Raw genomic sequence first — 26,776 nt, 5'->3', positions numbered from 1 at the left:
GACTAATACAGTGGTATATACCTTTAATGAAATATTATTTGGCCATAAAAAATAATGAAGTACTAATTCATGCTACAACATGGATGAATCTTGAGAACATGATGTAAGTGAAAAAAAAAACAGTCACAAATGTTATGATTTCATTTATCTGAAAAGTCAGAACAGGCAAATCCATAGAGACATAAAGTAGATTAATGGTTCTTTAGGGCTGAAGGTGGGCGGGTGCTGGGAATGGGGAGCTGCCGCTGGTGGATGTGGACTCTCTTCTCAGGGGGACGAAAATGTTCTAAAGTTAGATTATGGTTATGGTTGTACAACTTTGTTCATATGCTAAAAATACTGACCTGTACACTTTAAATAGGGGAATTATATGTCAATACAGATTTTTGTTTTTACTCTAGGTAGGAGGCAGATACAACAGAGTTCATGAAGAAAGTACAAATACGTCTGAAATTCTGGGAAACGCTGAATTGGAGCCTGATGTTCCTCAGAGAGCCTTGTGAACCTCTCTGGAGACACACTGTCTGTACATGTTTCCTTTTTGCTCCCTGTTGTGTTATTCATAGTCACAGAAAATCAATCCAGTTTTGTCCTAGACTGGTAGCTGTATTACTCAACCTGATTAAAAAATATAAGAGCAAAATATAGGTCGGCTTATAAAGTGAGAGGTAGAGACGCTGACAGATGCTAAGGAAAGAGTCTAAAATACACGTTGGACCACTGCCTAGAAGGAGGATGGAAATTTATTATATGAGGGAGGTTTAAATGATACTTCATGTTCTGAGTGTTTCCATCCATGAACAAAGAGCTGACCTGCTTTCAACCTTACGTGGAGACAGAGGTGGTGGGGGCCGGCTGCACATCCAGCGCCTTCAATTATCTCTGAAAATCAGCGTGCCTCAGAGATTCTTCAGAGAGCTGGTGCCAATATATTCCTGAGTGGCCACAGTCCATTCCCTCAAAAAAAAAATTTTTTTTAGAGAATGGGTTAAACATACAAATCAATTCTCTAGGAGTCTATGTATTAAAAAAAAAAACAAAACACTTTCATATTAAATAAAAGCCTTCATCAGGTAGTCAAGCTTTTTTTAGGTACCAATCCCTTCTCTGAAAACTATTGATCATGTACTACCCACCCCCACGTAGACCCTGTTGAGTGGACAGCAAGGGTTGTGACCCCACCTCACTGGCCACAGTGGATTCCACCAGGGGCAGATGTCTGACCCACACTGGGCCATCAGATTCTCCTTCCTGGAAATTTGGGAATTGGATATAGAGGTTAGTTCATATGCATCCTAAAAGAATTTTAGAGTGACTTATGCAAGTTTTCATTATATATGTTTATGGAATTGCAAAGGAGGTTATTTCCTGGGCTTTCCAAATTCTTACATTTTAAAATAAAATAATCATATCACTCTTACCTAAATATCTAAATTCATCCATAAAAAAAGAACAAGTACTTTATCAACAACAGGACATTATACATCATTCTTTTCTTTAAACTGATGTTTACTTTCCAAATTCTCCATTTTGTGTTAGTCATAGTATCTTAATTCTCCAGAAGAAAAATACTTACATAAGTTGAAATAAGAAATTTAAAAATTTGCAGTGACCATAAAGCTCTAAGTGTGTTAAAAACAAGTAAATATGCTACCTATTTTCAGTGATAAATAGTTCATATTGATGAATATCACATATTCCTATTTATCCCCATTTAAAAAATCCTATCTATAACTATGTATCTGTAATCACTATATATAATGATTGACTTTGTTCAAATAACATGCAAAGGAAACTGGAAGTAATTTGCATATCAATGTAAGTCAACTCTTTGACATTCTTCTCAGCTTTATGCCCCAAATGCCTTAGTGATCTTCCAGCAAATATTATTTTAATGATCTATCAGTGGACAATTCTAGTAGCTCCTTCGTCCAATTTTGATATAAGCAATAAAATGGAAACTTCTGACTTGCCTAGTGGCAGATACTGTCAGTGCCCCACCCACTTCTCTGAGACACCAAGCATTTCAGGATACAAAAATAGTGTCTTATTACAAATATGTATGACTGTCTCCAAGAGCTTTCCCTTTGCCTTAGTGTGAGGGAGACAAGTGTCAGGGAGTTAATGCCCCTGAGGACAGCCTTCAGTCAATGACAAGAGATCCTGAGCTTCCTTGCTTTTGCAGGTGGGATAGTCCTGAATGTGTTCTATATCATCTTCCCAAGGTTCCCTATGGAAGTGAGTGCATTTTTCTCAGTGGTAACTTGCTCATTAGGGCATTCTCTATTGGCTTCCTTCTCTTCCCTGTCACTTCTCACTCTCTTGCTAATGCTTCCTGGGATCACTTCCCTCATATTGCATTTGCCCTCAACTCTTGACCTTGGCAATGCTTCTGGGATAACCCAGCTGCAGTGAGTTGAACCGTAGCCCCCACAAAATATGTCCACGTTCCAAACTCCAGAACCTGTGAATATGACCTAATTGGAAAAAGAGTCTTTGCAAAAGTCATTAAGTTAAAAACCTCATGACTAGATGCTTCTGGATTACCAGAGAAGAGTCCCTAAATCCAAAGACAAATGTCCTTATAAGAGAAAGAAAAGAAGGCACAGAAACAGAGAAGGCCATGGGAAGACAGAGGCAGAGACAGGAATGACAAAGCCACGAGCCAGTGAATGCCTGGAGCCACCAAGAGCTGGAAGAGGCAAGGAAGGATTTTTCCCCTAGAGCCTTTGGAGGGAACACGTCCTGCTGACACCTTGATTTTGGACGCCTGGCCTCTAGAACTGTGGGCAAATAAACTTCTGGTGTTGTAAGCCTCCAAATTGGCAGTAATGTTTGTTATGGCAGCCACAGGAAACTAAGTTCTGGGGAAGGATGGTGGTGAGGGTTGCACAACAGTGGGAATGTACTTAATGTCACTGGACTGTGCACTTGAAAGTGGTTAAGTTGGTAAATTTTATATTTACCACTACCACCACAACAAAGTAGAAATAAAGAAAAAATAATGGAAGCTAGAGATTAATAACAGAATTAGATTTAGTCAGTCCTCAAGGGATCCCATGGATTGGGGGGGCGATGTGTGCAAGAGGACTCTGTCATGTGATGTGGGGTGGGGGCTGAGCTCCAGAGGGGTTGGATATCTTGTCTTATCTTACATTCCCCATCTGTATCCTTCAGTGGGGTTAAAAGAACAAACCAGAAGGCATCCTCCCATATAAAAACAAACTGACCAAACAAATATGGCATGATTTTATCTGGAATAGAGCAAGCTTCTGCATCCTCTAGACTTGGAAAACTCCAGCAAAGCTCTTTCTTCCCTGGCTCTATGTCTACAGATGTGATGACTGCTATCACTGAAACCGGGCTGAATTTGCTAGGCAGAGCCTTTCCACCAGTGAGAGTTCTTGAATTTTTGTGTTTTGGGATTCCTTTGAGCATTTTTGATACTTGAAGCAATACTTTGATGATAGGTATTAACTTTTTCACCTAGAAAATCCACACATCCATATCCTCTCGTGGATCCTTCCAGGAGTTTGTGGATTTAGGATTACATGCACCTGCTCTAGAGGCTAGGCAATTTCATCTCGGCGTTATGCGTGCTATGTGAGCAGCGGCCAACATCGGTACCAGTCAGGCCTTACTCATAGTTGCTTCTAGAAGTTCACTCATAGAGGAGACACATACAGTGTTAGCTGGGACTTTCCCAGGTTTAAGTGATAAAAAACGAATCTAACAAACAAGTTAAAAGTCAATATATTTGGTTCTGTTAACTGGAAATGTCAGGGATTGTGGGTTTCAGGCACCTCCAGATTTAGGCTTCAAGTGTATCATCAGGATTGAGTCTTTTTCCATCCCACAACTCTGCTCTCCAATGGGTTCTTAGATTTTCCTATGGAGGCCAAGTTCTAGGTGTCTGTGATAAATACTACTAGTGCTAGTATTTGAGGAGGAGAGATGAATTCTTTCTCTCCCAGGGTCAGATCCACCCTCTCTGTGTGGCCAGCCTGCATCTGGTGCCTCCCCTGTGTGTGGGAGAGGTGGGGCCATGTAACTGACAGCCTCAGAAGGTGGAGGAAGGAGTTTTTGAAAATAAAAGATCCTGGACAGAACAAAAGTAACAGATGTCTGCTGCAGACATGTATGCAAATAATTGTAAGTCCGCATGATGGATGGGTATGATAAAGGAAACACAGCAAGGTCCACTGGGGACATGGAAGGGGTTATCAACTTTACTGGATGCGGTAACGCCAAATAAAGCTTCATAAAAATACCATGCATTAGGCATTAAAAATATATTAATTATATTCAATGTTACTCATCTACAGCTCCGTGGCTATTGTCTTTCTTGTTCATTTTTTTGTTCTTAGATCCAAGCATGATCCCTGCATATTTTGGCAACTCAAATATTTGTTGAACTGGGGTTTTAGAACAACAGTAAGATAGCCTCCTGTTTAGATGAAGATTTAAAGAAGTTGAAGCACAAAAAGATCATTCTGGTATTTTCCATTCTACTTTTCGGTTGCCTTTAGTTAACTTTTATCCAGAGAATCAGTTTTGAAATAACATCAGAACTCAGTTTTATTTTTAATGTTATTTTTTTGTCACAAACATCTGACAGCCTTGATTTTATAAGTTCTCAGGCTTCTTGCCCCATGACCAAGCATTATATGAGCACACTGTGCAAACCGTAAAATCATGGAAAAGTTTAAGCCAATCTTCTGACTTATAAAAGCTAGTTAACTCAGTCTTTAACTTATTCTTGTGATAGAATGGCAGTCCGTAAAGAATCTGGAGTGTTCTCTTTCTATCTGGCACCTCCCTAGAGAACTGATTTATAGATCTTTCTTGTCCTTCTGGTCCAAACAGACCTGAAAGCACATGGAATTTAGGTAGACTGCATATTTATTAAAGCTAATCTGGAGCCAGTGAAAAAATTACTAGGGGAGGAATTTTGACTTATTACTATCTGTTGTTTATACCAAATAGGTTTTTAAAAAATGTTTATTTATTTTTGAGAGAGAGAGAGAGTGGGGGAGGGAGAGAGAGAGAGAGAGAGAGAGAGAGAGGGAAGGAGGGAGAGAGAGAGAGGGAGGGAGAGAGAGAGGGGGAGGGAGAGAGAGAGGGAAGGAGGGAGAGAGAGAGAGAGAGAGGCAGGGAGAGAGCGCGTGCATATGCACACATGAGTGGGGTAGTAGCAGAGAGAGGGGGACAGAGGATCTGAAGTAGTCTCTGCACTGACAGCAGTGAGCCCAACGTGGGGCTCAAACTCCCGGACTGTGAGATTATGACCTGAGCTGAAGTCAGAAGCTCACCCTAATGAGTTTCTGGTGCCTCTATACCAAATAGCTTTTGATCTTTGTTTTCGAGCACTGTCACTTCACACCTGTAAGCCAGCTCATTTTACAAAGGGTCTGGGGGGATTTTCTCCCCAAACTGTATTTTCTTATTTAAAGTTTGTTTGTTTATTTATTTATTTATTTATTTATTTATTTATTTATTTATTTAGAATTATTATTTTTTTAAGTTTTATGTATTTATTTTGAGACAGAGAGAAAGAGAGCATGAGCAGGGGAGGGGCAGAGAGGGAGTGAGAGAATTCCAGGCAGGCTCCATGCTGTCAGTGTGGAGCCGAAAAAGGCAGGGCTCAGACTCACAAACAGTAAGATCGTGACCTGAGCTGAAATCAAGAGTCGGACGCTTAACCAACTGAGCCACCCAGGTGCCCCTAAGTTTATTTATTTAGACATGCGTCCAAATAGGAGAGAGTGAGAGGAGGGGCAGAGAGTGAAGGAGAGAGAGAGAATCCCAAACAGGCACTGTCAGCACAGAGCCTGAAGTGGGGCTTGATCTCACAAACCATGAGGTCATGACTTGAGCTGAAATCAAGAGTCAGATGCTCAACAGACAGAGCCACTCAGGCGCATCTGCCCCAATTGTATTTTCAATGGACTCAGGCACTACGTTGAACTCACCACCCTCAGTTTACCTCCCACTGCTCTCTGGTCTATGCATGGCCCTTTTTTATTTTATCTACTTGGGTGTTTATTTGTTGATAATATAATGAACACCCATGAACTCATTATCCAATTAGAGAAGGAATACACCGACCATAACTTCCATCTTCCATACGGCACTGTCCTGGCCCATTTACCCCCTACCCTGGACTCCTTCCACATGATGTAACCACAATTCCAAATTTTGTATTTTGTTCATTCTTGATATAAATTATTTTTTATCACACATTACATGCATGCAAACCATATAATGATTAGTTTTAATTGTTTATGACTTTTATAGAAAAGACATTATGCCATGTATAATCTTCGGGGACACTGTTCCCATTTCGTTTTCTATTACTAAGAGTCATCCATTTGTTGTGGCCGCTGTGATTCACTAATCTTCACCGCTATGTCGTATTTTATCACGTGAACACACCAGCATTTACCTATCTGGTCTCCTGAACACTGGAGTTTAGGCTTTCACATTTCTTGCTGTAATAGAGAGCTGCAGTGGAGATTCACATATGCGGTTCTCTCTCCTGGTGCGCACCTGCTGGAGTTGTCCACGGTTTATACCTAGGAATGGAATGTGGCATGATGGCAGGGTATATGAAATCCAACTTTGCAAAACAATGCCAGATTGTTTTCCAAAGCAGTTGTAGTAATTTCTACTCTCACCAGCAACATGTAAGACATCCTATTGATCTGCCCTCTTCAGAACTTGGTATTGCCAGATGTCTTAATTTTTGTCAATTGAATGGACGTAAAGTAATATCTCATTATGGTCTTGATTTGCATCTCCTAGATTATTTACAAGGGACTCAATAAATGGAACAGAAAAAAATGATTATCCATGTGAAAAGTAAGTCAGATCCTATCTCACATCAGACATGCAAATCAACTCCAGATGGATTAGAGATTCAAATGTCAAAAGCAAAAACCTGAAAATTGTTAGGAGAAAATATGGGTAAATATATTTAGATCTTGGGGGAAAGGGAGGATTTCTTAAACACTGGACACCAAAAAAAACCCTCACTATAAAAAAGAAGTGTGATGAATTTGCCTAGAATGAAATCAAAAGCCTGTATTCATCAAAAGACATGGTAAAGAAGGTAAAAAGCTACAAATTGAGAGAAGACATGTCACATATAACGAAGAATCTATCAAAAATAGCTTAAGAATTGCTACAAAATCAAAAAGGAAAGGACAACAACCCAGTAGAAAAATAGGCAAAAGACATTTTCATAGAAGAGGAAACACATAGAGCCAATACTCATGTGGCAAACTCAATTTCCTCAATTTTGAAAAGCATCTTTTGAGCGAAAACAGGAGAGTTTAAAAGCTACTAAATGTCCATCAACTGATGAATGGATAAAGAAATTGTGGTTTATATACACAATGGAATACTACGTGGCAATGAGAAAGAACGAAATACGGCCCTTTGTAGCAACGTGGATGGAACTGGAGAGTGTGATGCTAAGTGAAATGAGCCATACAGAGAAAGACAGATACCATATGGTTTCACTCTTATGTGGATCCTGAGAAACTTAACAGAAACCCATGGAGGAGGGGAAGGAAAAAAAAAAGAAAGAGGTTAGAGTGGGAGAGAGCCAAAGCATAAGAGACTCTTAAAAACTGAGAACAAACTGAGGGTTGATGGGGGGTGGGAGGAAGGGGAGGGTGGGTGATGGGTATTGAGGAGGGCACCTTTTGGGATGAGCACTGGGTGTTGTATGGAAACCAATTTGACAATAAATTTCATATATTGAAAAAAAAATAAAAGAAAAAAAAAATAAAAGCTACTATAGTCTTCTTCCAGGCTAAGCAAAAGCCAAACATCCAGAAAAACACAATGCAACCTTAAACGTTCCTCTAATACTCAGGGAAAAGTAAAACTCAAGGAAAGTAAAATATTTACTAATGTATTTTAAGTTTACTCTCTGACTTTGCTTATTCCTGTTGCCTTACACATTGTTGGCATTCAACAATGGTTAATTAATTGATTGATTTCCTGTGCCTGGTTCTCTGTAAGCCTAACTTTGATTTCTTTCAGACTTGGAACAGATGGGGCACATAGTTTTAAGACATTAAGAAACATTATAAAACGTGACCTTCCTTCTCTGAACTCTGTGCCCTGTTCGCTATAAGAATAAAGCATCCACGCGAAGGAAGAACTCAGATTTAATCTAAAAGGCATGGTATAGCTATGCAGAGCCCAGACCCTGTGGTTGAAAACAAAGTGCTTAGTCGGCATTGCGGCATTGCGAGGGAGAATCAGAGCACAAAAGCGGATGGGAATGCCCCCAGGGCCCACCCCCACATAGGGACCTTGAAATCAAACAAATGTGCTCTTACAAAACAGGCACTATATTGTAAGGTGACCTCAGAGAGCACTAGTTTAAAAAAGGTGACATTTTAGAGAGGAGGTAATTCGTTTGCATCAGATTGTTAACATGTGAGCTCACTGTATTTTATTGACAATTTTTTGCTTAGGAAAACAGCTCAGGATATTAATACTTCTGAAGACTGGTCAGGAGGGGAGTATCTAAAGGAAACGGATGTGCTAATATTACCTTGTATTTTCTGCAGAAGCTATAACTTAATTAGTATAATCTTTGTGTTGGTTGGTTGGAAATTACATACTAAGAGACTTAGAATTTTGTTTTTTCTTTGACCCAGCAACTTATGAATTTATTCCATGAGTAAATTCATAACATTATTTAAGGAAGCAATCATGAATGAGCCTAAATATATAGCTACTAAAATATTCATCAAAGTATCATCTGTAAAAATGAAAAAGTGAAAATAATCTGAATGTGGAAAATGGGGAACTGATTAAATTGTAGTCTATGCACATACCCATTAAAATGATGAGAAACAATATTTGAAGACATGGGGACTGATCTTATGGTCACAGGTTATAAACAGCATATAAGGCATGATTCTATTTAAAGCATATGCACCAATGTATGCCTAAAGAAAACAGACTGGAGAGATATACACCAAGCAGAAGAGAAAAGGCAGCACACATAAATAGAGGGCCACAGGACAGCCACAGAGCACAGACAGATTGGCAGAGATAGAAAGATTATGAGTAAAAACACAAACACAAAAACAAACCAACAAAAACAGTAGGACAATATTCTTTTGAAGGAATTTAAAAAATGTAAGCTTGAATCAACTCTCAAAAAAAAAAAGAAAATCAGAGAAGATTCTTTCTTTGCTGCTGTAACTGATTACCACAAACTTAGCTGTTGAAGACCATAGAAATGTTTTATCTTACAGGTTTGTGCATTAGGAATCTGGTAAGTATTCTCAGTGGGCCACAGTCAGGGTATTGGTGGAGCTGTGCTCCTTTGTGGAGCTCTAGGGGAGAGTCTCTTTCCTTGCCATTTTCAGCCTCCAGAGACCTCCATCTTCAAAGTCAGTATCTCTGATCATTCTTCCTTAGTCACATCTCCCTCTGACTATAGCCAGGAAGGGTTCTCTGCTTTTAAGGATTTGTGTGAGTTATCTCTTCACCTCAAGACCCTTAACCTTCATCACATCATGTTCATTTTGGCACATTACTATGGGGATTTGGACGGGACATCCAGTTGTGATTGCTTTACAAAAAGCTGCCTCAAGTCTTTTTCTAGAAGGAGACCTGTGTGACCAAATGGCCTTCTGGAACCAGAAAAGTGTGTTAATCCTAGTGTAAGGCTGTATGGTTAATTTAGGTTCAGGGCTGGTGAAATACATATCCCCCACCCCTCCTCAGGAAGGGACAAGATCACAGTTGAACAGTGAGGTCACTTATCATCTTTGTCAATATGGCCATGTGGCTGGGACCGTGGGAGCCCCTGGAATAGAAAATGGAACAAGCCAGAAGGCTCAGTGGACTAGAGGTTTAACCTTTGTCTTTTGTCTGGTTCTACAGAAGGAAAAAACACAGAGGTGGACTCATGTAAGCAATAAGAGATAGGTAAGAGCATGTTAACTGAAGCATTGTTTGTGACAGAGAAAGATTGGAAACAATGCAAATGTCCATCAACTGGAGACTGGATATACAAACTGTTCTGCAGTCATTCAATGGAATTCTATTTGGCAGATTCAGTGGAGAAACTAGATCTGTGTGTATCAACATATGTGAAAACAATGTTGAGTGAAAACAAACATGTTGCAGCATTAAAGTAGTTCTGTAAATTTTAAAACACATAAAGCAATACTATGCATTTTTTTTTCTGTAAACATATAAGTAAATTTAGTTTCACTATAAAAACATGGACTGGGAGGGTGCTTACTGAGCTCATGGTAGTGGTTGTCTCTGGAGAGGGAAGGGGATAGGGCTTCGAAGGACAACCAAGGGGATATCGACCTTACCTATATTGTTATATTTCTCTTATTAAATGTACTTGAAGCATATGAAAAAGTGGTCAATTTAATTACTTATTAGTAAAGTGTAAATTAAAGCCACAGGAAGAAGAGGAAGAAGGAAGAGGAGGAGAAAGAGGAGGTGGAGGAGGAGAAGGAGGAAGAGGGGGAGGAGGGCGGGAGGAGGGGGAAGGAGGAAGAGGAGGAAAAGGGGGAGGGGGAGGAGGTAGAGAGGAAGAACCACAGTCAGGTACCACAACACAGTCACTAGAATGTCTGAAATTAACAAGTCTAACAATATCATATGTGGACACAAATATGAAGCAACTGGAATTCTTACACATTGCGGGGAGTGTAGATTCATTCAATCACTGTTGGTTTGAAAACTGTTTCCCAGTATCTTTGAAAGCTAAATATATGCCTATCCTGTGATTCTGAAATTCCACTCCGAGGTATAAGCTCAAGAGAAGTGAGGAGGGGCCCCAAAAGAAATCTGCAAGGCTGTTCATAGCACCTTTGTTTATGTTAGTGGATGACTAGAGATAATCAAACCAATTAAGTTATTCCACTTCTAGATATATATCCTAGAGACTCTTCATCATGTACACAAGGAGGCCCAAGAATACTTATTGTACAGCCACTTACAGGAGCAACAACAGCAAAATAACAATGCAAGTTGCCCACCAGCAGGACAACGGCTTATTACTGCAACAATATGGATGGATCTCAAGGACGTTATGTTAAGTGAAAGAAGCCAGATATAAAAGAACACATACGGTGTGATTTTAAGGAGTTTCACAATTAGCAAAACTCATTTCTGGTGACAGAATTCAGAATAGGAGTTACCATAGGGGTTTACTAAAGGAGTGCTATTGACTAGAAAATGGCATAGGGACCCTTCTGGGGTGCTGACAAAATACTGTATCTTGATCCGGTTGGTAATCACACACGTGTATACATAGGGCAACTTTATCAACTATACACTCAAGATTTGTGCACTTGACTGTATGTCAGTTTTGACACACACATACAAAAAAATCCAAGGCAAAAATAACAATATGTTAGTTAACATGTGTTAATTCTCAGTGGTGGGTATAGAGTGCTATTACTTAATTCTCTATGTTTTCTTTACGTTAAAATTTACAATCAGGAAAGAGAGAGAGCAATAGTTCTCCATAGCCAAAGTGACACCCATCCTAGAGGGGCCCTCTGCCCAGCCATCTCCCCAACAAGGGGGTGAGTTCCCTTATAAGGGGGTACAGATGACAACAACCAACCAGCCTGTGTTAGTGGAGACAAGGTTATCTTCATGGTCACTCTCTCAGGAAATTGGTGTGGCTGCTAAAAAGTGGGGTGTTTTGTAGGGTCTTTTGAAGGTCAGTGTGGCTGATTCTTGAGCTGACAGGGACCCTGAGCCATCACGCATGAGCTGGACTAGAGCGCCAGCCTCCCTGCACCCCAGCCCCCCCCAAAGAAGGCAGAATGGTATTTGGAGGGCAGCTCCGTGGCCTCAGCTTCCAGATTGGTTGCTGCTCCATTTAGCCCAGGGCATCACCCATATTGGGTGCATGGCAAGTCAAGAGGAAGGAAAAGAGAGGTACAAAGAATTTAAGGAGGTGGGAAAAGTAAGAAAAAGAGGTAAAATGAAAGATGCATATGCCTTGCCCTGCAGCTTCAAGGACCTGGGTGGGTTATCTGCTTCCTTCTTTGGAGCCTCTTTCTCCTATGGGCTCAGCTCTTCACCTTACACTGTGGAGGAAGGGAGGGTGTGGTAAAGCCCAAAGTGGCTCCGAAACCAGACAGACCTGCCTTTCTGTCACTGAGTGGCAACCTGCTTGACCTCTGGTGCCTCCCTTTCCTCACCGGTGAAACAAGCATTAATTCCACCTCTCAGGGTCGATGTAGGGGCTGGAAATGGGGAATGCCAGGACCTGACCTAGGAGGCTCTTCATAACAGGGGAGAGGGGTAAGGAGAGGCCTCTCTTCCCTCTGAGGTCAGTTTTGTGGGTCAGAGACGCTGGCAGGGATGTCCAATAGAACTTTCTGAGATGATGGGTGTTGAGCACTTGATAGGTGTCTGGTGAGCCCTGGGGACTGAGTTTTTCATTGTATTCTATTTCAGCTGTTATATATTTACATAGTCACCTGTGACTGCTGGCTGCCGCAAGGGGCAGTGCAAGGAGAGTTATTCAAGAGAGCACGACTGCTCCCCCGCCAGGCGGCTGGGCAGGGTGGCCCATTGGTCTGGACACTGAAAGGCGCTGGGTATGCGCCGCATTTACGCAGTCATTTCTTCCCCTGAAAAAACTCTTCCTGAATAAAGTCGGGGCTGGCGTGAAAGCCCAGGACTGAGGTCAAACTCCGAGCTCCGGGATGGGAGCAATTAAGGTTTGTAACCGCGTGGACTCCACAACTTCGGTCCCTCCTCGTCCCCTACTCTCTCCAGTCTGCCTACAATCAGTAAGTCCCCTGGTGAAATGCGGTGGGGACACGGGAGCCTCCCTCTGCGTCTCCGCCACCCGTCTGGGCCTCCTAGGGCTACTGTATTCTTCGCATCAAACGCTAGAGGCTCGGCACTTCCCATTTCACAGCTGAGGAAACTAAGGCTCCAGGTTAAGGGCGCGCGGCAGGAAGCGGGGGAGCTCCAGCCCAGCCGTAAACTCTTTGGGGCTCCGGTGGCGACAGAGACACTGGCGACTGGGGTTGTCAGGGCGCGCGGGCGAAGCGGCGAGTAAATATTTGGGGCTGTAACCCGGGTTCCGGCAACTCACCGTCACTGCGGTTCCCCGGCGGGCGCGTGGCGAGGGCGGCGCCTGGGGGACAGGGGCGTCCCCGCGTGGCTGCTGGGACAGACCTCGCGGCCCCGCCCCGGCCCGCCTCCGCCAGCGGCTATAAGACGGCAGAGCGGGAGGGTGGCGGCGGTGGGAGAAACAGCGGGCGTGCGCACCGTACTGCAGGCGGCGCGGCGGGAGCGCGGCCGGGCGAGGGCGGCCGGCAGAGCGGGTGCGCGGAGCGCGAGAGCCGACCCGGAGCAGCCCCGGCGTGGGCGCGAGCGCGAGCGCGAGCGCGAGCGGCTGCACCGTTTCCGAGCCCAGCACCTCTTAGGACCCTCCGCCGCGCGCGCGGGGCCGAGCCTGCCCATGAAGCCGCCCGCAGCGCAGAGCAGTCCCGCGGCGGCCGCGGCCGCAGGTGAGTGCGGGACCCTGAAAGCCCTGGCCCCGCGGGCGCGGTGGGGGGCGAAAGGCGGGGGATCCGGGGGCGTCCCTTTACCCGCGGGTCCCCATCCTCCCCTGCGGGCTTCAGCTGCCTTCCTCGCGCCTGGCTGGGGCCACTTAACGGGCGCAGCCTGACCCCGTCTTGCCACCGCTTACCCGTTCGCACGCGCCCCCGAGGGACGAGCGTGGGCACAAGTACCCTACAGCGCGTGGGAAAGAGTTCGGCCGCGTGGATTAGCTGGGTGACCTTTGGTCTGCAGCTTCACTCAGCGGAGGCTCAGTTTCCCCATCTCTAAAACGGGCACGATTCATACCACCGCTTCAGGGGCTGGTTGGGAGTATGAAAAGATAAGCAACGGGCAGTGACAGCATGGCTGTCACTCGGCAGGCGCGCGCTGAATGTTAGTTATCTTGGGGAATGGTGGCGGCCCCCTCCAGGCCCGGGGACGGGCTAGCCGTCCCGCCCCGGCACCTGAGTCCGTCATCCCTGTCCCCAGCCCCGGCCTTGGACTCGGCGGCCGCCGGGGACCTGACGGATGCGCTGTGCGAGTTTGACGCGGTGCTGGCCGACTTCGCGTCGCCCTTCCACGAGCGCCACTTCCACTACGAGGAGCACCTGGAGCGCATGAAGCGGCGGAGCAGCGCCAGCGTGAGCGACAGCAGCGGCTTCAGCGACTCCGACAGTAAGTGTGGCCCCACCGGGGAAGGCGCGGGAGCGCCGGGAACTCCCAACCAGGGGTCCTAGGGGCTCGAGTCTCAGTCTGCTTCTCTGGAAGCCGAGGGGTGGGGAGCCCAGCCAAGCGAGCCCTAAGGCTCCGCGCAGTCCCTAGGACGCCCGCAGACAGGCAAAACCCCCGGGTTGTCACGCGAAGGCTGTTGGAGGCACGCGGGTCTACCTGCTGCCTGCAGGTGTCCTGAGGCCGGAGGGTTTAAGCAGCTGCCCGGACTCAGCCAGACCGGGCTCCCGGGACGCAAGCCAGGCCTTCCCACCGTTACCTCCCCTCCCTTCCCTTTGCCCTTTTCTCTCTCTGCATGTTTTTCAGAGTATGTGTAGCAAGTGCCACAGGAATGGGGGTGGAGGGAGACATGGGAGGGCACAATACCGAAAAATTTGTGAAACCAGAAGTTTCATAAGCGGCTGTTCTTGGGATTTTTGAAATAACTTCTTGCGTTTTCTTCTGGCTCCGAGCTCCCAGACCGGCTGGTGCCCTGCATGCGGTTTTTGAAAGACTCCTTGGCACGGCGGGGCTCGAGTATTTTCGGAAGTGTCCTTCTTCAGGCAGGTCCACCACCGGGACCACTGGCTTCCACAGCTCCCCCCACCCCCACTCAGGCTGGAGAAGGAGCCAGAGGGCAGATGGGCACAGAGGTGCTTCCTGGCGGCTTTTCTCAGAAGGGAGACTACTGCAGGGTTTCTTTGTCTTAAACAACCTTGCAAGTAGCGGGACAATTTGTTTTTTGGTTTTTTTTTGTTTTTGTTTTTTAATTCGAGAACAAGTCGTCTTGTTCGAACAGATATGGGTATCTGTTTAGGTATCAGATAGAAAATTTGGTAACTTTTCAAATTGTTGGTTTTCAAATTCTGGAAGACTTACTATTTTTCAAAGTGAATTTAAATTTTTCTGACTTATTCTTGAGACTTCATTCTCTAGATGGGTTACCAGCACGAATGTCACTCCCTTTGCTGCCCTTGACTCTGGAAGTGAAAGCAATGAACCAAGGACCTTTCCTTGTGATTCTCTTCTTTTGAAATCTGAAGCTCTTCCTTGTTCCAGAGCAAAGATATAGTCCCAGACCCCATGTGAGCTGTCCTCCTGAGAATGAATAAAAGTGCTTGACACCCTGTTCAGGGATTGAGTCAGAAACCTGAGGTCCATCATGACTTTCCTTGGCAGTCCTGCCCAAGGGTTAGATTTAATTGAAGCTTTTGAAGTGAACAGGGATGGAATAGTGTGCTGCTAATATTCTGTTTTGCATTTTTGGACTTGATTGCTAATGACCAGACCGCTTGTTTTCAATTTCAAAGAGAAATCTCAAAACTTCTGAAATTTGTCTCAAAGCTGTGGCCAAACTTAAATATGTCTTCTTTTGCTGGGTCATGGAGCAAGTTATTCATCAAGTGCAAATTCTCTCTCCCACAAGAAAGAAAGCTGGGACAGACTGTCCAGTACTGCACTATTGCAAAGAACAAGTCCTTTCTGACACAGGGCCTCATTTGGCTAGGATGTGGTCTGAACTTGCCCATCCTGGGTGATTGCAGCTCCCTCTGGGTAGGGTTTCAGATCTGGGACCTGTTTTCAGGGGCCTCAAAGAGAGGGTACTCAGAAACCCATCCTTAATGGTTTTGGGGGAGAAATTTGGAATAATCTATAGTTTCTCTTGGGGTGTATGTGCGTGCATGCATTTTGCTGTCTGCCCTTGTTGCTAACTGCTCAGCTAACCCTTAGTTTGGTGGCTAGAGAGTAATGGGGAGGGTATAAAGAAGGCTCAGATGATATTTGTCTTTTTTCATAAATGTGTAGCTTATCCCCCATAAGACTGGTTAGAAATAGTCTTGGCAGAATTGGTGTATATCTAAACAGTAATTTCTTAAGGAAGCATACTGTGTGTATCTTAACTGCCACCAAGTACTGAGCACAGACATTTATTATGCGTATTTGTCTGTTCAATGCTTTTCTGAGGAAGAGAATGTTTGAGAGAAGTAGATCCTACTGAGATTTAGGCCGCCAAAAGGGAGACATACCAGGATAATGATAATAAGAGCAGCTCAGTTTTACCAAGCCCTTACTATGATTATTGTTATTATTTATTAGCTCTTATCAGTAGTGATTTCTTTGTTGGGCTTTAACTGTGTTATCTCATATGACCTCTACCACAGTCCTATAAGATAGGCACTGTTATCTCCATGTTTCTGATAAGACAGCAGAACCGCGTGAGCTGTCTCTAAGACCTTGCTCTGTCACCATGGATGGTTGGCTGGAATGGGAACCAGGTCCTCAGGAATAGACCTGAAGTCCCATTGGACCCAAATCATTCACCTGTTTATCAACAGTGGTTGTGTCTCTTCAAGGCAGTCGTCATCAGCCTGGGTCTGGAAGGTCTTGGTTTCTACACCTGTAAAATGGAAAGGATGCTATTTAGTAGTACTGTTAGAAACATCCATAAGCTCATGATGAGGAAGAAAAAAATCACTGTTTCATGCTCTCAAGAAGACATTAAAATGCATACACCAGGCTCTATCACATAAGTCAGATGTATTTGAGCCAGTGTCTTGCATGCAAATGTTACATATGAGCTACAAACCAGCAGCACCTTGATTCTCACTCTGCCTGCTACTTACTGCTCTATCACTCAGAAGATCCACCTTCCAAGATAGCTCAAAGTAGCAGTTCTGTTTTTTGAAGAACCCTTCCTTTTCTCATTAGAAAAAAAAAAATTAGGGTTGCTTTCATACAAAGGAGAAACATAGATATTCCTTCCACCCAAAGAAGCAAGTTATTTAGATAGGAGAGAAGAATGGACATTTAAAAAGAAATACTCCTTCCTGGGCACCTGGGTGGCTCGGTTGGTTAAACGTCTGACTCTTGATCGTGGCTCAGGTCATAATCTCATGGTTGTGAGATCACGCCTTCTGTCAGATCCAACTGGGCATAGAGGCTGCTTGGGATTCTCTCTCTCTCCCTCTCTCTCTCTCAGCTCCCCACCTCCTGCCCTGTACACACACACTCTCTCTCTCTCAAAAAAAAAAAAAAAAAAGAAAAAGAAAAAAAGAAACACTCCTTCCTGTTCCTACTGATGGGGTGGGAGGGGGAGGTCCTCCAAAGATGTGAAGAAGACCAAAATGAAAATTGCAAGATAACTCCACATTAAGGATGGCATTCAAATAGGGGTTGATCAAAACAGGCTGGTTCCTTTCCCCTAGACTTCGGTCCAGCAGGTGAGATCTCAGACACTTTAGTGGGAGCAGTTTTAACATCAGCAGTGGAAGGGCAGTGTTGTTCAAACTTCACCCTTAGAGGGATTTTAGGGGTTGTAAACTTCTTTGGTTTTAACTTTTAAAAAAATATATTGTTTTCAGTATTTTCAAAATTGTAAAGGCACACCATGATTTCTCAAATATGTTTAATGAAATTTTAACTCATAATTACTGGTTTTCTAAAAATTTTTAATGTTTATTCATTTTTGAGAGGAAGAGACAGAGCACAAGTGGGGAAAGGGCAGAGAGAGAGGGAGACAAAGAATCCGAAGCAGGCTCCAGGCTCCAAGCTGTCAGCACAGAACCTGATGCAGGCTTGAACTCGTGAACCTTGAGATCATGACCTGGGCTGAAGTCAGACTAATGCCCAACTGACTGAGCCACCCAGGCTCCCCTGTAATTACCAAGTTTTAGCCAATGTGTTAATTTATGTTTCCACTGAATGATTTTATATGAAGTTTACAGTATGACCTTGAACTTTAAATGGTGGTATGAACTATCTCTGCTGTATTGGGATTTCACTTACCTTTTTTCCTTTGAAGAGAGGAAGTGTTTTGCTACTTAACAGGAAGGGTCTGAAGGCTGCTGGGACTGCAAGAGATATTGTGATGTTGTGGAGCCGTTTTAGGGAATGAGGAACTGGCTTCTTTCAGCAGGTGCAAGACCAGAACATTTGTATATCTTTTCCTAGTCTGCTCCAGCTTGGCCCTGGGAGAAGGTACCTTGTGGATAGTGGGTGTTAGCATGACAGGTAGCATATTGGCTGATTTGGCATAGGAGATCCAGAGACTGGAATCTGAACTTGTTCAAGCCTTGAGAGAACGAGAAGTTAGGAGCTCTCGGGCTGCCCTGGCACTGTTAGGAATTCCAGATGGGTGACAGGTCTCACTCGGGCGGAGACCTCGAGAGGTGTCCAAAGGGACCCAGCGGTCAGGGAAGCTGGGACAATATTGGTGAAAGGGAAAAGGGCTCTTTCTTACTCTATCCTACTTTTAGTGAGGCTTTCAGGATTTAGATTTTGTGGAGGAGATTCACCCCTCCCCACCACCATTCACTGTGGCAAAAGGGAAAGAGGTCCAAGGCTTTCTTTTTCTCAGTTAATTACTATAGTTTGCTTGTCTTCAACGTGTGGGATTGTTCTATATTTACAGGAGCTCTGGGCAAGGTTTACTGTCTGTGGTTTTACTTCCCTCTGGAGTAGCACATGTTGGTGCTAACCCTAAATTACCTTTCTCCCCACCCCCAAACTAAAAGAGCACAACTACCTTTTAAACAAGCTTCTGTTTTTACAGCTGAGTTTCTCAAACTCTGTTGGTGCTCTTAAAGTTAGATCTTTGTATATTGAATATGCTTACATTTCTTCTGATGGTGTCTTAGGGAACTTGGTACCTAAGTTTGAGGTTCCTGGATTCCGCACGCCAAGTTGACTGGCCAAGGACATTTCTAATGGGCCTTTGAGATGCCTGTGAGATGGGGCTTTAGAGCTGATTGAAGTAGATTTTGTGGAGCCCTGAAATGTAGTCTTATCACCTGCTAAGGTTCCCCAAATCATCACTGATTGTGTCCTTGAACCCCTGTTAATGGCACCACCTGATATTGGGGTGGGGCCATAATACATTAATATGCTATCAGCCAGCAACACATCGCTATCATTTTATCAGACTAACAGGCTGTTGTTTTGCAAGGGATAGAGTTCCAGAGGTGTGAAAAGAACAGGAAGTTAGGCTTTACTTACCTTTTAATCTACCGTAATGCCTACCGTGAAGTCTTGTTCATTGAGGGTGCTTAATAAAAGTCCATGGAGTGAAATTTTATGGGATAAAGGAAAGTGATGTCTACAGCTTGGGGGCACTTCTGTGTTGGTGGTTTGTTTTAGGGAGGTTTATTCGAGGGTGCCTCAGAAGATAAGCCTCTCTTGAGAATTTTGCTGCTATCTAAAGAAGAGGAGGAAGCCCAGGCTCAGAATCTTGCTTGTTAACCATTCGCTGTGGGGCCCTTTGCTCTCCTGGACAGGTTATCCTCCATTTAACTAGGAACTTTAGAATAAAATCATGAAAACCAGGGACGCCTGGGTGGCTCAGTCGGTTAAGTGTCTGACTTCATTCAGTTCAGGTCATGATCTCTCAGTCCATGAGATCCAGCCCCGCCTTGGGCTCTGTGCTGACAGCTCAGAGCCTGGAGCCTGCCTCAGATTCTGTGTCTCCCCCTCTCTCCACCCCTCCCCCCTGCTCACATCTTTCTCTCTCTCAAAAATAAACATTAAAATAATTAATTAAAAAAATCATGAAAATCATACATATCATACACGGAGTAGCTAGCTTATTATTTCCCTTTTGCTAAGGAAGAGACTAAGTCTCAGAGGTGAAGTGATTTGCACAGGGCCACGCGGTTGTCATATGGCCCCTTATCCCATACGGCTCTACTGTGGCAGCTTCTGCTGGGCCTTGTGGTAGCTTTGGGCTTCCTGAAGTTACTTTTTTTCATCTTTTTCATGAATGACGTATGTAGAATATTACCACAGGGTGGGACTGAACTGTGGGCAGGTTTGGCTTCAGGATGCTGAGGGTTCGCTTCCTGTTGATGGTTGAATATTTTGGAGCCTGGAGTTAGGTCTGGCTCAGGTTGTGCACAGAAGCTCATGGAAAGAGAGAGGAATCAAGGTGTGGCAATGAGCTTCTGTGTGAACTTGTATGTGTGGTTGGTTAGGAGGTGTGGGGGAGAGGGGAAGTGGGGAAGTGAGTGTATGCTAAGTTGACATGCTTGTGTGTGTGTGTGTGTGTGTGTGTGTGTGTGTGTGTGTGTGTGTTTGCGTGTATCTATCTATCTCTATATATCTATATAGGGGTATACCTATATATATATATATATATATATATATATATATATATATATGCATATATAGATAGATATTGTAGCCAGAATTTTTTTTCTCTCTCTCCCTCATTGGGGGAGTAGCATTCCCCCATTCATTAGCAGTAAGAGGAACTTCTGATTATGTTAAGTTTGATTTGCAACTGAATTTATTAGGCAAGTAACAGCCAGTTTGTCTATATATTTTCTGAGTTTGAAGAAAATACTTGGATCAAAAAGGCATATTAGCACCAGGCTGTAAAGGCTAAGAGGTACACAGTGACAACATCCCAGTACCATGACTCATTCTCTACAGAGTCTCCAAACCACCTGAGTTTTTCCTGAATCCTCACTGGATTCTTTTTTTCCTACCATTTTGCAATGGCCTTTTTCCTGTCTAGATCATTCCTTCCCCGAAAGTTCAATGACATTTGGTCTACTTGCCTGTGAGGTAAACAAACTGTGTGTGAGTGTGTCCCTCCCCTCCAAAGGATGGCTGTATGTGGATGTAAAATTGCTGAAAGTTGGAGCAGAATAGGGATGAAGTCCAAAGTCAGGGCAAGGGCCAGTGGTGCAGGGCTGGGTGGAGTGAGGTATGCTGGTGAAACTGGCTCTCAAGGGCCAAGTGTTTCTGAGAGATAGAGACCAGAGGTGTGGCCATGGAAGCCTGGGCCAGCGAGTCTCTGGGTTTGGCGGTCTGGGCCAGGGATGGGAGCGATGCTGTCAGGTGTCCTCAGAGCCAAAGATAATGTGCCAAACGCCTCATGTTCTTTCCTTCTGGCTCCGGGGTTTGGGCATGAAGCCGGCCTCCACAGGGCTCTCTGTGGTTTTCCTGCCCCTGGGTCTTACCTCATCTTTTCCCCTACAAGTTTCTCAGGTTCTATTTGTGGCGATTCTCCTGCCTACTGCGTGGTGACAAACAGTGACGCCCTGCCGTAGGTCTGCCATGGACACGGCCGCTTTCCTGTATGTAAGGGAAAGGCTTTTCCTTGAGAAAATCCGGACTGCTCTAGGGGTGGGCTCAGCTGGAAAAGCAAGCAGAAGGGCTTCCCCATTTGAGTTCCTGTGCAAGTGTCCTGAGACATGTTAATGGGCTGCCACAAAAAAGGTGTCCCATAGTTAAACTGGAGAAACAAGACTTCTCAGGGACACTGAAGCGGGAAGACCCAGTAGGAGTCTCCAAAGGTGCTCAGTGTTTCTCAAATTTAGTTGATCACATACATGGTTCTTCTTTCCCAAGGACCAGTGTTCTGAGGAACATTTTTTGGGGGGAAATATTATGTGTGGGGTTTGGTATTTTGGATCTCAGTAGGTATTCATCACCAAAGCCCTGAAAAGTGACTGTGGTCCTTTTAGGTGACTTAGGCTGGACCTCTGAGGGGAGAAAAGATCGTGAGAGTTGGGCATGTCTGGAAAAGTGAACAAGATGAATGCATAGGTCAGGAAGATAAGATGGCACTGGGGCCACCTGGTCAGAGGAGGGTGGGAGGAAAGGGAGCCAGGTGTAGGGTCTGAGAACTTGCAGTAGTCTTTTAGGGATGAAGCTCAATTATTGTGTGATGAGAAACCTCTGCTTTGGAAAACGCTTTTTATCTTTTATAACTTATTCATGTTCACTTTGAGTTATGGGGACCAAAGAAAGAAGTTTTTGCCTCCTCCTGAGTTGGAGGTCGTTGGATTCAAGTGAGTGAATCCCAAAGAGGAATAGAGCCCTGGCCAGGCCCTCTTGATTCAGCCGCCCTCCGTCACCTGCAGAGACTTTCCAGAGGTCATATCTGCTACAAGTGTGCCTGGCTTTGTGTTTTGTTTTAGCCAGGAAGACTGTTACTTTGTGACCTCACAGGCCACATCCTGCTTCCGCTGGCTGCTCTGCCTTTGAGCCCTTTGAGGGGGGTGGAGCTCAGCCACCAGCTCCCTTTTGGTGTCATGGCCACATGGCTGAACTGGCTGTGGGCTGGTTTCCTCATTTTTGGCAGGATTTAGAGAAGTAGAGTCTCAGAACTTCAGAGCTGGAAGGAACTTTAAGGATTATGTAGCCTTCCCATTTTATTGATGGCTAAGCCAAGGCTCAGAGATGCAGTCTTGCCCAAGGGCGCCCGAGTATCTAAGTAGCTGAGCTGGTTCCCTTGACTCCCAGCACAACTCTGCTTCTGGGACCTTGCCTTGCTCTTGCTCTTGCTCTGGTCTTTGGGGTACGGCAATAGAAGAAGCCACAGGATCACTCCAAGTGTCTATAATTGACAACGTCTAGAAGAAATATTTGTCTCTGACCCTCTAGCTTATTTATCCTCAGAATGTAGGTTCTCAGGAAAACCAGGCCAAAGACAGTCTTGAGCAGTCAGGGAGGATTCTGAAGTAATGGGACCCAACCTTATGTTTGTATTTCGGGGAGTTCAGAGGGCAGAAGGGACATTTTTCAGGAGAGACGATTCTTTAGGTCTAAAATCCTGAACCAGCCCCCCACCCCACAATAGCCAAGCATCGGCTCAGCTGTCAGTTAGACTCCTGGGCAGTGGGATCCTGTGTGTTGCAAAGGAGGCTGGTCTGGTCGTGATCATCCTGTCACACTCTCCCTTTTTTTAGGGAAGCAAGGCCTTCAGTGTGCCTGACTGGACACACACACACACACACACACACACACACACAGGCACACACCCCTATCTCAAATCATTTTGGGGCATGACTATAAAATCTGGAAATCAACCTGTTTTCTTTACGACTTTGCTCCTTTGGGAGATGAGCTGAAAACCATCTCGAACGAGTTACATTTTCTTTCCTGAAAGGTGCAGATTCACTCTATAGGAACAGCTTCAGCTTCAGTGATGAAAAACTGAATTCTCCAACAGACGCTGCTCCAGCTCTTCTCTCCCCCACCGTCCCTCCTCGGAAAGGTAGGCTCTTGAGTGGTGGTATGAGGGTTTTGGTTTCCTTCTTCTCTCACCCTTCCCGGTCTCTTGTCTCTTCCGCCTGACCCCCGACCCTTCCCAAATGTGCAAAATAAATAGATAAAACTAACATCTTCGTATGGTGTGAGGTGGAACTGTCCTTTCTCAGGATTCTGATCGGTGTAAAAATGAAATCAGGTAATTGAGGGGCAAGGAACCAGATCCGCAGGGAGAAAGAACGCTTGTCTTTACGCTCTGCTTTCTCTCACGTGGTGTAATCAAGACCATGCCAAATGACAGTGCTCTCTCAGACTGGTTGGTTCGAGAATTGAAAACTCAGCAGTTAGGGTTTGCAGAAAGTGAGATCCTTTTTATTGCATTAACTATGTAACCAATGCTTTCAGATTACCAATTTAGCAATTCAAGGGGGTCATCATCATGAGGCAGGCCATGATCTCACATGATTTAAAATAGCAGCTCCAGCCTGTCTCTACTGTGATATTAATAGACCTAAAAAGTTTTTAAAGATGCATGAGCAGTTTCTTATTTTTTGGAACTTGTAAAGTGTCTCCAGCTAGAGAGCTGAATGTTCTGTTACATTGGACAAGTGCCCTCTTGAAAACAAAAGGAGTTTTTCTCCTCAAGAAACATTATACTTGCTGAAAATAGTTGCAGAATGCAATAAAAATGGAACATGGTTAAAAAGAAATATGAAGATTCTATTACTTTTCTCACTCTTGGCATTAAAGGCAGAATTTCCCTCTTTTTCAAAAGACTGATTTTTAAATTCTCCTCTCAACATAGCCATGTTGAGCAGTCACTAGGGACTCTGCTGTTGTCCAGCTCTCTGCAAAACGGAGCTATTGAATTCAGAGAGACAGGGCAGTCTAGGAAGTGGCTGAAAACGTGCCGAGATTTGCTACCTGATCTTTAAGAGGTAGGAATTACAGAAGGAGGAAAAAGCCCTAGTGGCAAATTGACTTTAAAAGCTGAGAACAACGAGCCATTTGTAGCCAGCCAGCAAGGGTTAATTAATACAAATATCCAGGCACGCGTTTCGGACAAGGCATGAATGACGAACCCTACAGGAACGAGTATATGTCTCAGGATATAGAGGGAACAAAATCAAGACAAGGACTGGCTGCCTTGGCCTGACAGCTGGATGGGATGAGGCTGTCCCAGACCCGGAGGCCTCAGTTTGCCTTTCTGTACCATTTTGACAAAGAACAGTGGCTCCTCCTTCGTTTCATACCGAGGGCTGTGGTATTGCCCTGGGGTGGTGGCACAAACAAGAATGTGTCAAAGGCGAGGCTTAGTGGGAATATTGAATCTGGGTGTCCACTCTGCACTGTGCCACACTTACCGGACATTTTTGACTGATAACTCAAAACCTACAGAGTCAAAAAAATCAAAACTTTTCATCTTCCTTTCCAGCCTCTCCTCTCCCCTGCCCCTCAGACTTTTAAGGTAGTGAAGGGAGATTCTTCTTCTAGGTTGTTGGGGTGAGGGTGGCACAGGGGATGATGAACTGAAAAAACAAAAGAAGGGGACGTCTAGGTTAATCTTCAGAATCAGTGTCTGAGTTGACTGTAAATAAACATTGGAGCAGACACTTGGGGTTGGTACGGGACAGTCTGAAATAACGTCTCTGAAGATACAGAGATACAAAATGGGGTCGCATAATCCTGGGAACAGAGGGCTTCTTGAGCTGTCATTGATATGGAAACTGAAGGTCGACTCTTGTTTTTCAGCTAAACTAGGAGACACGAAAGAGCTAGAAGACTTTATTGCTGATCTTGACAGAACATTAGCGAGTGAGTACACACCTCGTATTAAAAAAATCAAACAGAAAACCAACCAACACCGCTGATAAAGTGCCATAATAGTTACCAGCTTGCCTGGGGGCAGGAAGTTACATCACTGGGCTTCTTTAGGTTCAGAAACAGGACCCTAGTGGCTCAGAAAGAAATTCTGAGGACAAGTTTGCATTAATGTAGACCGTGTGCCTTTCCAAACAGTGAGAACAGGTTACCAGCAAACAATGACATTTTGTTTGAAAAATGCAGAGTAGTTATTAGAGCAAGATTGGAGCTTTACCATCACGATGTCCTGGCAGGCTTTTTGGAGGAGAAATGAGCCGACTGACTACAAAACCAATGTTTTAACAAGCCAGATGGTTCCATCCCATGGGCCAAGGAAGTGTTCCCAGGTTAGATCCAAGGATTTGGGGAGGTCTGACTTCTAAAGGGTTGAATCCCAAAAGAAAGAATTGGCCTGGGGAGACCCCATAGCCAAAGGCTCACACCAATTAGTGAAAAACCTGGATTAAGTACACACTACTTTGTGTCCCATTTGGCAGTTACACTAATGGTACCCCTTTATGTGACTGGAAATGTTGGGAACTGAAGATATCAGACCATAACTACAATGGTGGTGGGGGGTGTCCAGAAGACGGGGCCCTGAGAACCAATCTACCCACTCTGTTTCAAGAGGAAAGGATTACAGGAGCCAGAAGAATCAGCTAGGACTTCTGGGATAAAAGTTTCAGCAGCTCTACTCTTGGGTGGGGGGGGGGGGTCTCATTCAGTCACAGAGCAGAAGAATTTTGTCCTAGGGTCTTAATTTTTTTAATGAAAGAGTTGATTTTCCATAAGGAATGTTTTACGGTATCCTCTGCTAAATAGCCAGGTGTAACCTGAAAAATTAGATCCAAAGCTGGTTATGTAAAAATGACCCTGTTCCTCATACTGTTTCAGACAGACGTAAATCTCAAGTGGAAAGTCCTTGTGTATTTTCTACATTCTCTTGCCTGTTCTCTTACCTGCTATACCATCCCACATCAGAAGACCCACGCCTGTTTTGACAGAGATTATTGTAATTACAGCACAATTTGTACGAGTCCCGTGGAACAAGCCTGCCTACTTCATGGAAATTGCAGCTGGCCTCCCGGTTGTACCAGTTAATCAGACATACATTACGTGGGAAACCTGCCATTAAGTGTGATGCTTTGATGCCTGTCTGCGACGGTGTTAAGCTCTGGTTAAGCCTAGGAATTGGAAACTCTTATGAGTGCATGATAACCTTATTTATCTCCTTTTAACAGGTATGTGAAACAAGGAGAAGTTCTGGGTCCTTTCATCCTAAGGGAGAAGCTTCAGAAAGCTGCGAGGACCCTGGTAAAATCAGCTACGGAATTTGCTGCCAGAGCAGACAGAGATGGGAACTCACCTACCAGCAGGCCATTCTCAGACTCGTTCTGAAACCAGCCTTTGATCATCTCTGGGCAATTTAGAGAGTGAAACTGACTTTGTTGACCAGCTTGCAGCATATTAGAACAGATGACCCATGCTAATATTGTATTTTCTCTCAAAACATAGCTTTCCTGTAATTTAAAGTGCATTTATGGAAATATTTGTAATTAATTATATATAGTTGGAAACAGTAATATGCTTTTCCCAGTATAATATATTTTTGTATGCAAATAAAATTTGAACTGGA

At 44.4% G+C, this 26,776-nt stretch overlaps 1 protein-coding gene and 1 long non-coding RNA gene across 5 annotated transcripts; one reads left to right on the top strand and one right to left on the bottom strand.

Moving 5' to 3' along the window:
• Positions 1–170: 170 nt before the first annotated feature.
• On the bottom strand, positions 171–17,286 carry LOC122236391. 4 transcript variants are annotated; one of them, XR_006214449.1, is made up of 4 exons: positions 16,606–17,286; positions 6,446–6,575; positions 814–957; positions 171–618 (listed from the first exon to the last, which is right to left on the bottom strand). It is a non-coding gene; the product is annotated as an uncharacterized LOC122236391 (long non-coding RNA). The 4 variants fall into 4 exon arrangements; XR_006214451.1 differs by having other exon boundaries at positions 830–957; XR_006214450.1 differs by lacking the exon at positions 171–618 and adding an exon at positions 1,183–1,251 and having other exon boundaries at positions 726–957.
• RGCC (regulator of cell cycle) lies at positions 13,146–26,776 on the top strand. The gene is made up of 5 exons (XM_042977316.1): positions 13,146–13,541; positions 14,065–14,250; positions 23,177–23,284; positions 25,030–25,092; positions 26,382–26,776. Exons 1-5 carry the CDS (start codon positions 13,493–13,495, stop codon positions 26,387–26,389), a joined length of 414 nt encoding a protein of 137 aa, XP_042833250.1. The 5' UTR covers positions 13,146–13,492; the 3' UTR covers positions 26,390–26,776.

This window comes from Panthera tigris, chromosome A1 (assembly GCF_018350195.1).
Source record: "Panthera tigris isolate Pti1 chromosome A1, P.tigris_Pti1_mat1.1, whole genome shotgun sequence".
NCBI lineage: Eukaryota > Metazoa > Chordata > Mammalia > Carnivora > Felidae > Panthera > Panthera tigris.
This window is presented reverse-complemented; position numbering and strand designations above follow the sequence as displayed.

Excerpts from the sequence above, each read along its gene's own strand:
- RGCC (XM_042977316.1), top strand. The coding sequence starts at position 13,493 with ATGAAGCCGCCCGCAGCGCAGAGCAGTCCCGCGGCGGCCGCGGCCGCA. Across the intron at positions 14,251-23,176 it reads CGGCTTCAGCGACTCCGACA|GTGCAGATTCACTCTATAGG; the intron begins GTAAGTGTGGCC and ends CTTTCCTGAAAG. Across the intron at positions 23,285-25,029 it reads CACCGTCCCTCCTCGGAAAG|CTAAACTAGGAGACACGAAA; the intron begins GTAGGCTCTTGA and ends CTTGTTTTTCAG.